The sequence below is a fragment of the Rattus norvegicus genome, chromosome 6 (genome assembly GCF_021556685.1).
Source record: "Rattus norvegicus strain SHRSP/BbbUtx chromosome 6, alternate assembly SHRSP_T2T, whole genome shotgun sequence".
Classification (NCBI taxonomy): domain Eukaryota; kingdom Metazoa; phylum Chordata; class Mammalia; order Rodentia; family Muridae; genus Rattus; species Rattus norvegicus.
Window position 1 is genome coordinate 78620697 of NC_141539.1, and position 14143 is coordinate 78634839.

The 14143-nt window shown below is 42.1% G+C and overlaps 1 protein-coding gene across 1 annotated transcript in view; it reads right to left on the bottom strand.

Annotated features, from left to right (window-relative positions):
- Snx6 (sorting nexin 6) overlaps positions 1 to 14133 on the bottom strand; it is a 43122-nt gene extending 28989 nt beyond the window's left edge. Inside the window, 2 exon segments of the mRNA NM_001108711.1 lie at positions 13887 to 13934; positions 14080 to 14133. Of these exon segments, the coding sequence (NP_001102181.1) occupies positions 13887 to 13934; positions 14080 to 14085 (54 nt within the window). The 5' untranslated portion in view covers positions 14086 to 14133.
- Between the last annotated feature and the right edge of the window lie 10 nt (positions 14134 to 14143).

Below are 14143 nucleotides of genomic sequence, written 5' to 3' on the forward strand. Positions count from 1 at the left end.
CCTCCTCCCTCTGCCTCCTGAGGGCTGGAATGAAAGGTATATTACAAAACCTGGTTCTGTATACTTAAGTAATTTCATTCTTCTTCCAACAAGACAACACAAAACCAACAGAGGCCAGGCCTGTTCTCTCTTGTGGTTCAGCACACAGGAGGCTGAGACAGACCCCATCTTAAAACTTCCACCACCAAAAATTTGGGACTCTTTTTCCTTTCTGGTTTGTTTTTTAACTCATGTTCAAGCCACTTTTAAAATAATTACTGTGGCCGGCTGGCTAATGACTCCCAAAAGGTTTCTATATCCAAATCCCCACAATCTGTAAATGGGCCTTATGCAGTCAAAAGGATCTTGCAGATGTGATTCACTTAGAAGAGGAGGTCATTCTGGTGCACCTTAAGTCTTATTTATTTTTATTCTATATATTTTATGTATATGAGTACACTGTCAGGGTCTTCACAGCAGAAGAGGGTGCCAGATCCCATTACAGATTCTGGAGGGAAGATACTGGCTCTCAGGGCAGCCATGCTGATTTCTGACCTCTCCTCTAGAACTATGGAAACCGCTCTTGATTTAGCACATTTGAGGTGATCTTTTTTAATAACACCCAAAGCAAACTAGTACATTAATCATATAGTTTTGAGACTAACTTTACCTATATTTTGTTCTTTGTGCAGGCCTGCAGGAGCTGGGGTCGGGTGTCATGGTTGATCCTTGCACAAGGTTAAGTGTAGCACTGAGCTACACTCCCAGCTCACATTTCCTCATCTGTTCTGTTTTTACCGCCCACATGAGCATTTCCTAAACACAACTGATCAAAACCAACTTGGTACCAGGGGTGCTGGTGCACACCTGAAATTCCAGACACAAGGTACATAGGAGTGTACACAATGACCATGGGCCAGCCTGAGTGTACACCAGGACCCTGCCTCAGAAGGCAAAGATTACTCCAGATTACAGGTTTTTTCTTCAACTTCCTCATCTTTCTATACCAAATACAATGCCTGCCCCCACCCCACCCCCACCAATGGCACAACACTTGGCTTTTCCTTGTTTGTTATCTGAGCTAAAACCTTTCCAGTCCTGGTTGACCTTGAGTTCAAGGGCTCCTGAGGGCTGGGATTCACAGGTTCTATGGAATTATAGGCAACCACCACCATGCCCCAATTGTCTTTTGGATTCTTCTATCTTTATAAATATCCCACACAATGAACTTTTATTTAGTCCAGTGGTTCTCAACCTTCTTAATGCTGCCACCCTTTAATATAGATCATCATGTTGCCGTGATCCTCACCTATAAAATTGTTTACATAGCTACTTCGTAACTTTAATTTTCCTGGTGTTATGAACCATAATGTAACTATGTTTTCCAATTGTCTTAAGCAACCCCTGTGAAAGGGCTGTCTAGCCCCCAAAGGGCTCAAAACCCACAGGTTGAGAACTGCTGACTTAGTCCTTGATTATAACTTGTAGATATGATTTACATATAATATGCAAGTCTTAACAATCACATGCACCTTCCACATGTTCAGAAGCTGCACACAAGAACCAAAGGCAGAAAAGTAAGTTTGTTAAAGGGATGCAGAGGAACTCCAAAAGAGCATGTGTTATGTGCCGTTAAAGACAAGTGCCAATGTCAAGTGTCACCCTCTGTCACGCTGCAACATCTATATTTGTTTTATTTTTCTAATTTTTTTTTGAGATAAGCTATCAACTGTGTAGCCCTGGTCATATTAGAATTTGCAAACACAGATAAGATAGCTTGTTCCTCTTAAGTACTAGGATTAAAGGAGTATGACACCATGCCCAGCTGATACTATCTTTTGAGACAGAGTCTCTCATCAAACCTGAAGCTGACTGATTGGTCACCCACCTCCTGGGACCTGCCTTTACCCATGTCCTCAGTACTGGAATCAGAAGTATACACTGCCATGTTCAACTTTCTTTTTCAGCAGGTTCTGGAGGTCTGTACGGTTTTTACCCAGTGAAGCATCTCTTCATCAGCCTGTTTTATGTATATTGGTTGATTTACCTATATGTATGTCTGTGTAGGTGTCAGATCCTTTAGAACTGGAGTTACAGACAGGTATGAGCTCTCATATGGGTGCTGGGAATTGAACCTGGACCTTCCGAAAGAGCAGTCAGTGCTCTTTTTTTAAAAAATATTTTATTTATTTAATGGATATGAATACATTGTAGCTGTCTTGAGATACACCAGAATCTGTTACAGATGGTTGTGAACCACCATGTGGTTGCTGGGAATTGAACTCAGGACCTCTGAAAGAGCAGCTAGTGCTCTTAACCACTCAGCCATCTCTCTAGTCCTGAGAACTAGCTCTTAGCTTCCTAACTTTTCTGTTACTTCTCTTTCCACACCTTATTAAAGTATATTATACACTTTACATAATACCTTAAAAGTTATTAATGCAATCTACCATGTCTTTTTCACTTTAAAAACTGAGTCACCACAATGTTCCAAAAATAAAATCTAGCTCTACAGCTGACTTTAGGAAGTACACACCAAACAGGCAGTGGTGACACACGCCTTTAACCTCAGCACTCCAGGGGTTGGGGATTTAGCTCAGTGGTAGAGCGCTTGCCTAGCAAGCACAAGGCCCTGGGTTCAGTCCCCAGCTCCAGAAAAAAAAGAAAAAAGAAAAAAAAAAAAAACAAAAAAAAAACCTCAGCACTCCAGAAGCAGAAGCAGGCAGATCTCTGAGTTCAAGGCCAGCCTGATCCAGAGAAACCCTGTCTTAAAAAAAAAAAAAAGTGGACATAAAAGATTATTTTATTTGACAGTAAGTTGCACTTCATACTATATATACATAAGACTTTTCAAGACTTGTTTATAATAACCAACATATACAGTGAAGAAGCCAGTCTCTAAAATGAAATCCCTCTGCTTCCTTATCTCAAGTGGTACTGTATCACATCAGCACAAAATTCCACTGAAAGTTATTTTGCTATATTGTTTCAGTGCTTTTTTTCCCCCCTTCTGGTTTTGAAACAGGGTTTCTATGTATAGCCCTGGCTGTCCTGGAACTCTCTTTATAGACCAAGATGTTCTTGTCCTCACAGAGATCTGCCTGCCTCTGTTTCCAGATTAAAGGTGTGTGTCACCACCTCTGGGTGTTTAGTGAGCATTTTTATATTTCAACACACTTGAAATAGATCTTTCTGTTAACTATACTTCTTGGTATTACACAGAAAATATTTTTAATCGCCTTCACTAGGCATCATAAAACATTATATTATAAATCTATCAATCACATAAATGATATAGATTTCCCAGGTAGACTCTGTTTTCATTCTGGAAAAAAAAAAAGGCCAGTAACTTTAGAAGGTTTTAATAAGGGAAAGACTTAATGTAGACATCCTATGATCATGAACATTTAATCAAATTTCTGCAACTAGTTAGCTCAGCTTGAGGAAATTTCTAACTAGACTTTAACTGGTTTTATCTTTATTTGGACAAGTAAAGTTTGTACTTTAGAAAGAGTGGGTTAAACATTCATGTTGTTCTTCCTAAGAGAGACAGGGACACAAATGTTAAGCAACAAAAAAGTACAGAATCATTAAAAATAACTTAAAAAGCCAGAGAAGGGGTGCACCACTTTAATTCTAGGGCCGGAGGCAGCGCCAGACAGCTCTCTGGGAATTTGAGGCCAGACTGGTGTATATAGCAAGCTCTGACTCAAAAAAGAAATACATATAAATAAATAAAATAGAAATTTAAAGATTTCGGGATGGAGAGATGGCTCGGCCGTTTAACAGTACTTGCTGTTTTCCCACAGGCTGGAGGACAGACATTTGATTTATAGCACACACACAGTGGCTCATAACTCTTCCAGCTCCAGAGGATCTAACACCTTTTTCAGGCTTTTAAGGGTACATGCACTGCAAACACGTACACACACACACACACACATACTTAAAAATAAATAAATCTTATAATGATGATAATCACTTAGAGACCTCTAAGTCAGGTGTGGTAGTGCACTTGGGAGGTGGAATCCCTTGGGTTAGAAGTTCAAGGTCATCTTTATCTGTACAGGAAGCTGAAGCCAACCTATGCTGTGAAGACCTAGGCTCTAAGCACCAGAACACAAAAAGAAAAAGATGCTGATCAGTTGCTGGGAAGTTAATTCTCCACTTACAGCTACTTAAACAAACGGCATTTTCAGGGTGGTGGGATGGCTCAGCTGGTAGATGTGCTTGCTGTCAAGCCTGAGGACCCGAGTCTGATCCCTAGACCCCACCGGAAGGAGAGTTATTTATCATATACATGTGTACAGACATGAGATAAATAAATATTAAAAAATTAATCAGTTTCTTTTGCTAGAAAAGCATTAGCATTAGTAAATTGTAGAGATGGATGAGAAATAACAATTATTGAATCTCCTGATGGTTTCTTGCTTCTGTTTTGCCCTTCAGTAACATGTTCCTTATAGACCCACTGCTACAATCTCATCACACTAGATATTATTCCTGAGTTCAAAAAGGTTTCCACTTGGAAAAGCCAAAGTCACTACAGCAGCCCACCAGGATGTCTAATCCACTATGACTCTGGCTCACTTCAGCCCTGCCATGGGTCTTGTCACCTCTAGAACATACAATCAAACTGCCATTTCAGAAGTCTCTACACCATACCACAAGGGAACCCAATGCTTTGTATTCTAAGTAAAACAAATCCCAGCCCTCAAGAGAATTGCTGAGTTTGAGGCTAGTCTAGGCTATACAACAAAAACTAAAGGAAACTAAGCTGACCATTGCGGACATGCCATTAACCCCAGTACTCCAAAGACAGGCGGGCGGATCTCCAAGTCAGAGGAAGCCTGGGCTACGTAGTAAGACCGTGTCTCAAAATCAAAGTTAAAAATAAAATAAAAATATTTAAAGGGGGTGGGGGAGCTAAATTCATGAGCAAGACTGCTAAATGTTCCAGAATTAAAACTTTCTTTCCAAGGCTTACAGGACGATTCAGAGGGTATAAAAGCTTGGCACCAAGCCTAAGCCCGATGACCAAGTTCTATTGCTCAATCCCATTTACACCCAGGGGAAGGACAGAATCAACTCCAGCACGGTGTTTCCTGACTATCACTACTACCAGGTCTCATACATGTACACACACACACACACACACACACACACACACACACACATACACACACACAGAGTAAATGTATTTTTTAAATATATTTCCTTTTACTATATTTTATTTGTGTGTGCATGTGTTTTGTATGTGTATGTACATGCATACCATGCATACATAGTCCTCTCCTTCCTTGTTGGTCCTGGATTGAATTCAGGTCATAAGGTTTAGTAGCAAACACCTTTATTTGCTGAACCATATTGCTAGGCCCTAAAATTGCCTTATATTTTCTGGCTAAAGAGATGGATCAGCAGTTAACTGCACTTGCTGTTCTTGGACCCAGGTCCAGTTCCCAGAACCTACATGACCACTTACAACTGCCCTTAACTCCAGTTCCAAGTGTCTGCCACTTTCTTCCTGCCTCTATAGGTACCAGCATGCACAAAATACACTTACATACATGAACAAAATACTTATTCATACACATTAAATAAAAAATAAATCCATAAACCTGGCAGTGGTAGTGCATGCCTTTGATACCAGCACTTGGGAGGAACAGACAGGCAGATCTCTGTGAGTTTAAGGTCAGCCTGATCTACAGAGCTGGTTCTAGGACAACCAAGGCTACACATTAAAAAAAAAAAACAAAAACAACAACAACAAAAAACAAATAAAACCTGTCTTGAAAAAACAAAAATGAATAAATTAAAAAAACTTTATTAGAAAATTAAATTTCTTTAATAGAAAATTAAACTAGGGGCTGGGGAGATGGTTCAGTGTTTAGGAGCACTGGCTGCTCTTCCAGATGTCCTGAGTTCAAATCCCAGCAACCACATGTGGCTCACAACCATCTGTAATAGGATCTGCTGTCCTTTTCTGGCATGCAGGCATATATGTAGACAGAGAACTCACAGGCAAAGATGGATGGATGGGCGGGCAGATAAATAGGCCAACTGCTGGTGGCACATGCCTTTAATCCTAGCACTTGGGAAGCAGAGGCACATGGACCATGTGAGTCCAGCCTAATCTATGTGACACACTTCAGGATAGCCAAATCTCCATAGTGAGACCCTGTTTTAAAAAACCATCAAATAAGGGGCTGGAGAGATGGCTCAGTGGTTAAGAGCACTGACTGCTCTTCCAGAGGTCCTGAGTTCAACTCCTAGCAACCACATGGTGGCTCACAACCATCTGTAATGGGACCTGATTCCCTCTTCTGCTGTGTCTGAAGACTGCTACAGTGTACTCATATACATGAAATAAATAAAAAATAAATCTTCAAGTTGTAGCTTTATAAAAAATAAAAAGAAAGAAAACCCTCAAATAAAGAAATGAAATAGAAATCACCTTGTATATGAAAGGAGGAGGGACTAGTTGAAAAGAGGAAAGCGGTACTGGGAGTTGAGTAGGGGTACAAGAGAGGATGGCTAATTGTGAGTATGCTCAAAGTACGTTACATATATGTATCAAAATATTATAAAGTGAGCCAAAGAGACGGCTCGGTAGATAAGGGCCCTTGTTACCAAGCATGATGACCTGAGTTTGGTTCTTAGTACCTACCTACATAGATAGCAGAAAGAGAAAAGTGGTCCTGCACGTTATTCTTTATCTCCAATTGAATACTGTGCATGACATGCCCTTTTACTTCCTTACACACAAAATAAACAAATATAATCTTTTTTAAAAAAGAAAAAAAATGACATAATGAAACGTATTGTGTATGCTAATAGAAATCTTTTTCATATATCGCATATCAATCTGACCATACTTTCTGTATACATTATGGTCATGTAGCTGAGTTTTTACATGTACTGTTTTTACAAAGATCAGGTTGCCGACATTTGTTAGCATTAAGTGAGCATCATAATTATCCCAAGCTGAATTTCAATCAAGTGCATGCACAGAACAGACTAGAATGTGTGCTAATTTTAGTTATGTATGTTTAACTTTTACAAAATAAAGTGATTTTAAAACAAATAAAAATAGGGCTGGAGAGACGTCTTAGTTGTTAACATTCACAGCTCTTGAAAAATCCCCAAGTCCAGTTCTCAACACACAGGTCAGGAGGCTCACAACTGTCTCCCCCTCTAACTCCAGGGGATTCTAGAATGCTCTTACAGCCTCATGTGTTCATCATGGGCTCTTTGTGTACAAAGATATACATACAAACATGTAACTAATATAACCAAAATAAACCTTGCCTGGAACTCACTGCCTTCTCCATCCCAGGGCTCCTTCAGCCTTAGCTCCGCTCTTCCCATACCTCAGCTGCTGTATTCCAATTTCCTATTAACTGCTTTGGCTGCTTTTCTGAAAGGAGGCATCAATCCACTCTCTATGTCAGGAGTAAGCTACAACACTGGCAGCGTCTGAACACCACAACCAATGCCTCAAGCAGGTCAGGCGCCCCACGGGGAACTCACATGCACACTATCCATCTTCAGCTCTCCTCCCTTCCCTCTCTCAGATTCTACAATATTCCTCATCAATATTCAGGAATTAGCTAATTTTGGTGGCAACAAAAAGGTTAGCAGTCCATACACTAGAGCTCAATAGTGTGTTTGACTACAGCTCCTAGTAGTTATATATGACCACAACCAGTTCTTCAATCTTTCTGAATCTGTGTAGATGTATAAACACTGTACAGGCACATGAATAAAGCAAATATTTGTTTCAGATTTTTTTTTCTTTTTTTCGGAGCTGGGGACCGAACCCAGGGCCTTGCGCTCGCTAGGCAAGCGCTCTACCACTGAGCTAAATCCCCAACCCCTTGTTTCAGATTTTAAAAGAATTTATGTGAGGAGACAGGCAGACAGGGCTTGTGTGGGTGGGAGAAGTATGGGCTGGCCAGCCACAAAGGGTTGTCAACAGTGATAAATAGAGCTGAAGGTGTCTGGACTTTACTCCAAAAGAAATGGACAGGGCAGTCCTTTCGGAAAGTGAAGCGATTTAATGATTTAATTACGAAATGGTGAGAAAACAATTGAGGGAGAATGGAAACCAGAAGGGTGGAGGAGCAGCAGTGAACGCTGCTACGTCCCAGAGAAACACCAAGCGTGCAGAAGAGAAAGACAGGGAGGGCCAATGGGATGTCAGGGGATGAAGGCACTTGCCACTTGTGCTGGGTTTTGTCAACACAGATTAGGAAACGAGCAAACTTAAGTGAGGGACTGACTTTATCAGACTAGCCCACAGTAGGTAGTGCCAACCTGCTCAGGTGAACCTGGGTGCTTAAGTAAAGCGGCTGAACAGGCCAGCAAGCAGCATTCCTCTTCCTCTTCCTCTTCCTCCTCCTCTTCCTCTTCCTCCTCGACTCTGCTTCAGTTCCTGCCTTGAGCTCCTGCCCTGGCTTCCCTCACTGATGGACTATATAACCTGTAAGCCATATAAAGCCTCTCCTTCCCAGGGTGGTTCTGATGAGTGCTGTATCCCAACAGAGAGCAAACCAGAACACCATTCAACAATGAGAGCCTATGTAAAGGAGGAAAGAACCAATTTCATGAAGCTGCCCTCTGACCTCCACACATCAATTAACAATAAATAAAAGTTTTAGAAACTTAAAAAAAAAATACAGCAAATATTCCCAAGGTGAAATTAAACTGGTCTCCATGACTGTTCTGATCTGAGGATCTGTGTGTGACTGAGAGTTCTTTACACAGCTGGAGTATGACATCACTAAGACAGGGAGTCCAGAAGATGAAGTTGCCCCACCCACTAAGGTTGTTTTTTAAAACAGCGTGCCATTTAGAATTGAAAGCACATGCTAAGAGAATTAGGCCATCACTCTGACATGCATTGCACATCAAAACATAGTGATGTTCCAGTTCAAAGGACTCATCTGTTTATTAAATGATGTGTTACCGTCCTTCATTTCTGTATGTGGCTCCTGAAGAGGTGGAGCTAAAGAAAACAAGACTTAGCTGTACTGTGATGCTGAGTGAGGTTTTGTTGTTGTTTTTTTTTAGCTTTTTGAGGGTAGGGAAGCACACCAAGATAGGGTCTCATCCCTCTGCCTCAGTTCTCTCAATAACATGCATTACTGGTATATGCCATCAAATACACTATTTTAAGCCTTCTTTTTAGTCGCCATAAAACATTTTCCTTTTGTCCTCAGAGCCTGTCCTGATAAAAATACCATGATGAAACCCTGTGTCTGCTTTAAAAGATTTCCTTTAAAATATTGGCTTTACTTTTACCTGCTCATTATTCTATATGCCTGTGTTATTTCTGAATCTTTAATGTCTCTTTTTGCAACCTAGATCAGACACTCACTTTATACTTTTCTCTCAGTCTCTGTTTCAAAAGCTGGAGGTGACAGTCCTAGTGCTTGGGAAGGGGAGGAGGAAAACCAGGGACTTGGAGCTACACAGGGAACCCTATGTAAAGAACAAAACAAAGGAAAGAGGGGTAGGAGAAAGGTTGGTGCAATGACTCAGTGGGTGAAGGAGTCTGAGAATGTGGGTTCCCACATGGTAGGAGAGAACCAACACCCACTAGTGATCCTTTGTCCTTAAATGCACACCCCCCCCACCCAAATAAACAAGTACAATGAGAAGGGGGGGGGGGAGTCCCTTTTCTATAGACTGAGCAAAATGATCTAAAGCAGTGGTTCTCAGCCTTCCTAACACTGCGACCCTTTAATATAGTTCTTCCTGTTGGGTGGTCACCTCTAACCAAAGTTATTTTGTTGCTATTTCATAACTGTAACTTTGCTACTGTTATGAATTGTAATGTAAATATCTGTTTTCTGATGGTCTTAGGTGACCTCTGTGAAAGGGTTCTTACACTTCCCACAAAGGAGTCACAACCTACTGGTTGAAAACTACTGATCTGAAGTCTCAATGAAAATTGCAATGCTTTAAACTCTGACTACTGGGATCTACTTCTAACAGACAGACATGACATATGCAAATTCAAACAGGCCAGACATTTCTATTCCTAAAATGAGGAAATAGCAAACTCAATGTGCAACAATAATCAAACTTCAGTGAACAAGAAACTTCATGGGTTGCTGGAGGCAGAGAGAAAGAGCTCAGTAAGGGAACTGTGTGCTGTGCAGGCCTGCTGACCCGAGTTTGGGCTCAGGGACCCACTGTCTATCACAGAACTGACTCCTGAAGGTTGTCTTCTGACCTCTGTACATTGGGCTGGAGGGATGGCTGTGTGGTTGTGATGTCTGCAGCCCTTCCAGGAGACCTGTGCTTGGTTCACACTGCTTGTGCCGTGCTGCTACCACCTCTCACACACTCACTCTTCCCAAATAAATGTAAAAGGAGAGAAAAACTAGGCTTCAGATATTGACTGAAAGGTCTGCACAGTGCGTAACATAACATCCAGTCGTAACTGCTGACTCACCAGTTCCACAGCCCCACAGTAAGGAAGAACTAGACAGTGAGTACAGCCACCCCTACATCCTAACACCCTAAACATTTCTTTTTAGAGATCCAGTGTTTCTTTTTCTCCTTTTCTTTCTTTCTTTTTTTTTTTTAAACATTTTACTTTTTTTCCCGTGAGGGATGAGGCAAGCCACTGAATGCATGTGGAGGTCAGTAACTGGGCAACTTGTGAGAACTGGTTTTCTCTCCATCATCTGCATCCCTGGACTGAACTCAGGCCTTCCGCCTCGGTGTGTGGAACCATGCTTACAGTATACAATTTCTAACTCATGATGCCTTTTTCCACTTAGGGGAGGGGAGCTCAAACGCAGTCACAGAACTGTGCAGAGCCAGCTGCCCGACTGGGTTATACCTCCAGCCTCTGTTCTGTTTGTGTTTGTTCCACTTAGAGTATGCCTCCTTGGAACGCCTTCCACTCTCTGGAGTCTTTCTCACTTTTCCTTAATAAATTGACATTTGCTCTACTAAAAATAGATAACTTTTTCATTTACAACGTTCCACAATTACCCCCACCCCAACAGCTCTGCTCTTTGTTTTCTCTCCAATTTTGTGACATGTAAAAAGTTCCCAGACTTATCACTTTTCATTTACAACGTTCCACAGTTACCCCCACCCCGGACAGCTCTGCTCTGTTTTCTCTCCAATTTTGTGACATGTAAAAAGTCCCCAGACTTATCACTGAAGAACTTTCAGTTCCATACACAAAGGCAAAAGCCACCAACACAAGCTATGAATTAGAAAACACTCCACTTCTCATATCATTAATGTAAAAAATATTTAAAACATTAACACTTTAGCTGGGCTGTGGTGGTGCAGGCCTTTAACCCCAACAGAGACAGGCAGATCTCTGAGTTTGAGGCCAATCTGGTCTACAGAGGGAGCTCCAGGATGGCTGGGGCCACACAGAGAAACCCTGTCTTGAAAAACCAAAACCAAACAAAATTAACACTTGAACAATTCTTGTTTGCTTTTTATTTATTTATTTATTTATTTTTTGGTTCTTTTTTTGTTGTTCTTTTTTTCAGAGCTGGGGACCGAACCCAGGGCCTTGCGCTTCCTAGGCAAGCGCTCTACCACTGAGCTAAATCCCCAACCCCCGAGACAACATGTTTTTAGAACCATCAATTTAACCGAACTAAAACTAATCTCATTTCATCAATAACTGCTAGTTTCTTCTATTTTATTTCCAGTATCAAGGATCGAGGCCAAGGTCTTACACACACCACTGATTTTCAATACTACTGCTTTTCCCTTAAAATCCAAACTATGCCAAGCAGTGGCTCATGCCTTTAACATTAGTACTGAGGAGGCAGGGGCATGCAAACATCTATCAGTTCCTGGCCAGTCATAGCTACAAAGAGGGACCCTGTCTCAAAAAACAAACCAACTAATTCTGTCTTATCCAAAAATCACACACAGACACACATACACACACACACATACACACACACACACAGATGCACACACACACATACATTTGTTTTGTAATTAATGCACACAAACATTGTTTTGTAATTAATGCACACAAACATTGTTTTGTAGTTAATGCACACAAACATTGTTTTGTAGTTAACTAGAAGTTTTAGAAACCAGAAATCATATGGTGCTGCTATGTAAACCGAGGGAGTTAATTTAATCATTTACAAAAGCATCTGGCTGCTCTCAAGTCCACCTTGATGAGTCTATATCCACACAAGTCTTGTCTTTCTTTCTGAGAGAATGACTCTTTCCTAGCCCTCATGCTTGAAGCCTGTATTAAATATCTTTATTAAACCCCAACCTTGGCCAAGATGGCTTTAGTAAAAGTAAAGTGCTTGCTGACAACCTGAGTTCAATCCCAGAACCCATGTAAAAGTGGAAGGACAGTTGTTCTCTGCAATGGAATACAGAAAAGCAGGAGCTCACACTCTGTTAGAAAAAGCAGAAAGGAAGAAGGAAATGGATCAGCAGTAGTATGTGCCTCTCTATGATACTAACTTTTAAAAACTCTGCTTCAGGGGCTGGTGAGATGACTTCAGTAGTTAGAGCACACTGCTCTACAGACCTGAATTCAGTTCCCAGCATCCACACAGACTGCTCTCAACCACGTGTAACTCCAGCGTCTGGGATCTGACACTGTCTAGCCTCTACAGCACACAGTTCACAGAGCTGCATCTACCCACTACTCAGTCAAAGAATTAATCACGAACCAACAACATCCTTCAATGTTTATCATCTATCCCAAACCCACCCACTAACACCTGCACCTCTCACATTATTTACGATGGATAAGTAAAAGCAAAAGGAAAACCGGGCTGGGTGACACCTATCATCTACACTTGGGAGGCAGGAAACTTGTACAAGGAAACTTGTCTCAAAAAAAAAAAAAAAAAAAAAAAAAAAAAAGCCTAACAAAGTGTGAGCTGTTAATGGTAACAATGAAACTTTGCTTAGTGACAGTGATACAGTATTTTTCAGTCTTGCACCTGTACAAGGTTTACATGTTACCCTTCACTAAGGCTTGGGGGACGAACTTGCAGGGAGAAATCAGACCTTTAAATAAGAGGCAGGAAGAGGGAAGGGGGGGGGGAGGGAGTGGTCAGAGGATACAACTTCCAGTTTTAAGTTCTGGATACTTAATGTACAGTGGAGTTATTAATAATAATGTATACTTGAAACTGCCTGGAGTAAACCAAGTGTTCTCATCAAAAAGAAAACGAAGGTACCTGAGTGAGGTCTATCTAATTAACTTGACAATGGTAATTATTTCACAACCTCTACATGTATCCAAATATCAAGCTGTATATCTTTACGTAAATTATTATTTTGTAAGTCATACCTTAATAGGGCTAGTGATGGGAAACAATACCGAGAGAACCCTGAAAAGGATGGGGGTTGAGGGATATACTGGGAAAAAGTAAAGATACCAAAGGCTATCAGTTCTTTGCAAAATCTTTTAGGGCACAACTGAGATTTGCTGACTGAAAAAAAAAATCACTACAAAAGAATAAATTTAGACCAAATCCATAACCATTCAACAGAGAAAGGAGAAACGAGGTCCCAGAAAGCCACAGAAAGATTTTGACGGTACCACCGGGAAGATCTGAAAATGGGTTTCCTGACCCAGAGAGTCAAGGATGGGGGCGTTCCAACCCGGCCACCACCTTCGCCACCCCACCTGCAGCGAGGCCTGGAAAAAGCAAGCTCAGCACAGGGTTGGATCGCCCGCCCAAGGCGAGAAAGCGGCCACGGGACCAGCGGAACCAAGAAGCGCCCGACCCCAGGGAAGAAGGGCTGCAGAAGGGCGGGGCGCGCGCCGCGGAGGTCGGAAGGGCGACTCAGGGCGGCAGCGCAGCCTGGGACCCCTCCTCAGGCCAAGGCGGGGGAGGGACCGAGGGTCCTAGACGACAGAAGACACAACTTACTCCGCGGTCTTCCTCCGAGAGGAAGTCGGGGCCGTCATCCAGGCCTTCCTGCGGAGTCAGCGGGCCCAGCACACCGAAAGGGAGGAAGGGAAGGGAGAGACACAAGGAGAGATATTAGCGCCCAGTCCGCGCTGTCCCCGCGCCCGCCACCCCCACCGCGCGCCCCGAGTTCGGCGCCGCCGTGAACACCCACCATCATGGCTGCTTCGAGTCCAGGTCTCGCGCAGACTCACAAGCAAGGCCACGAACCGAGCCGG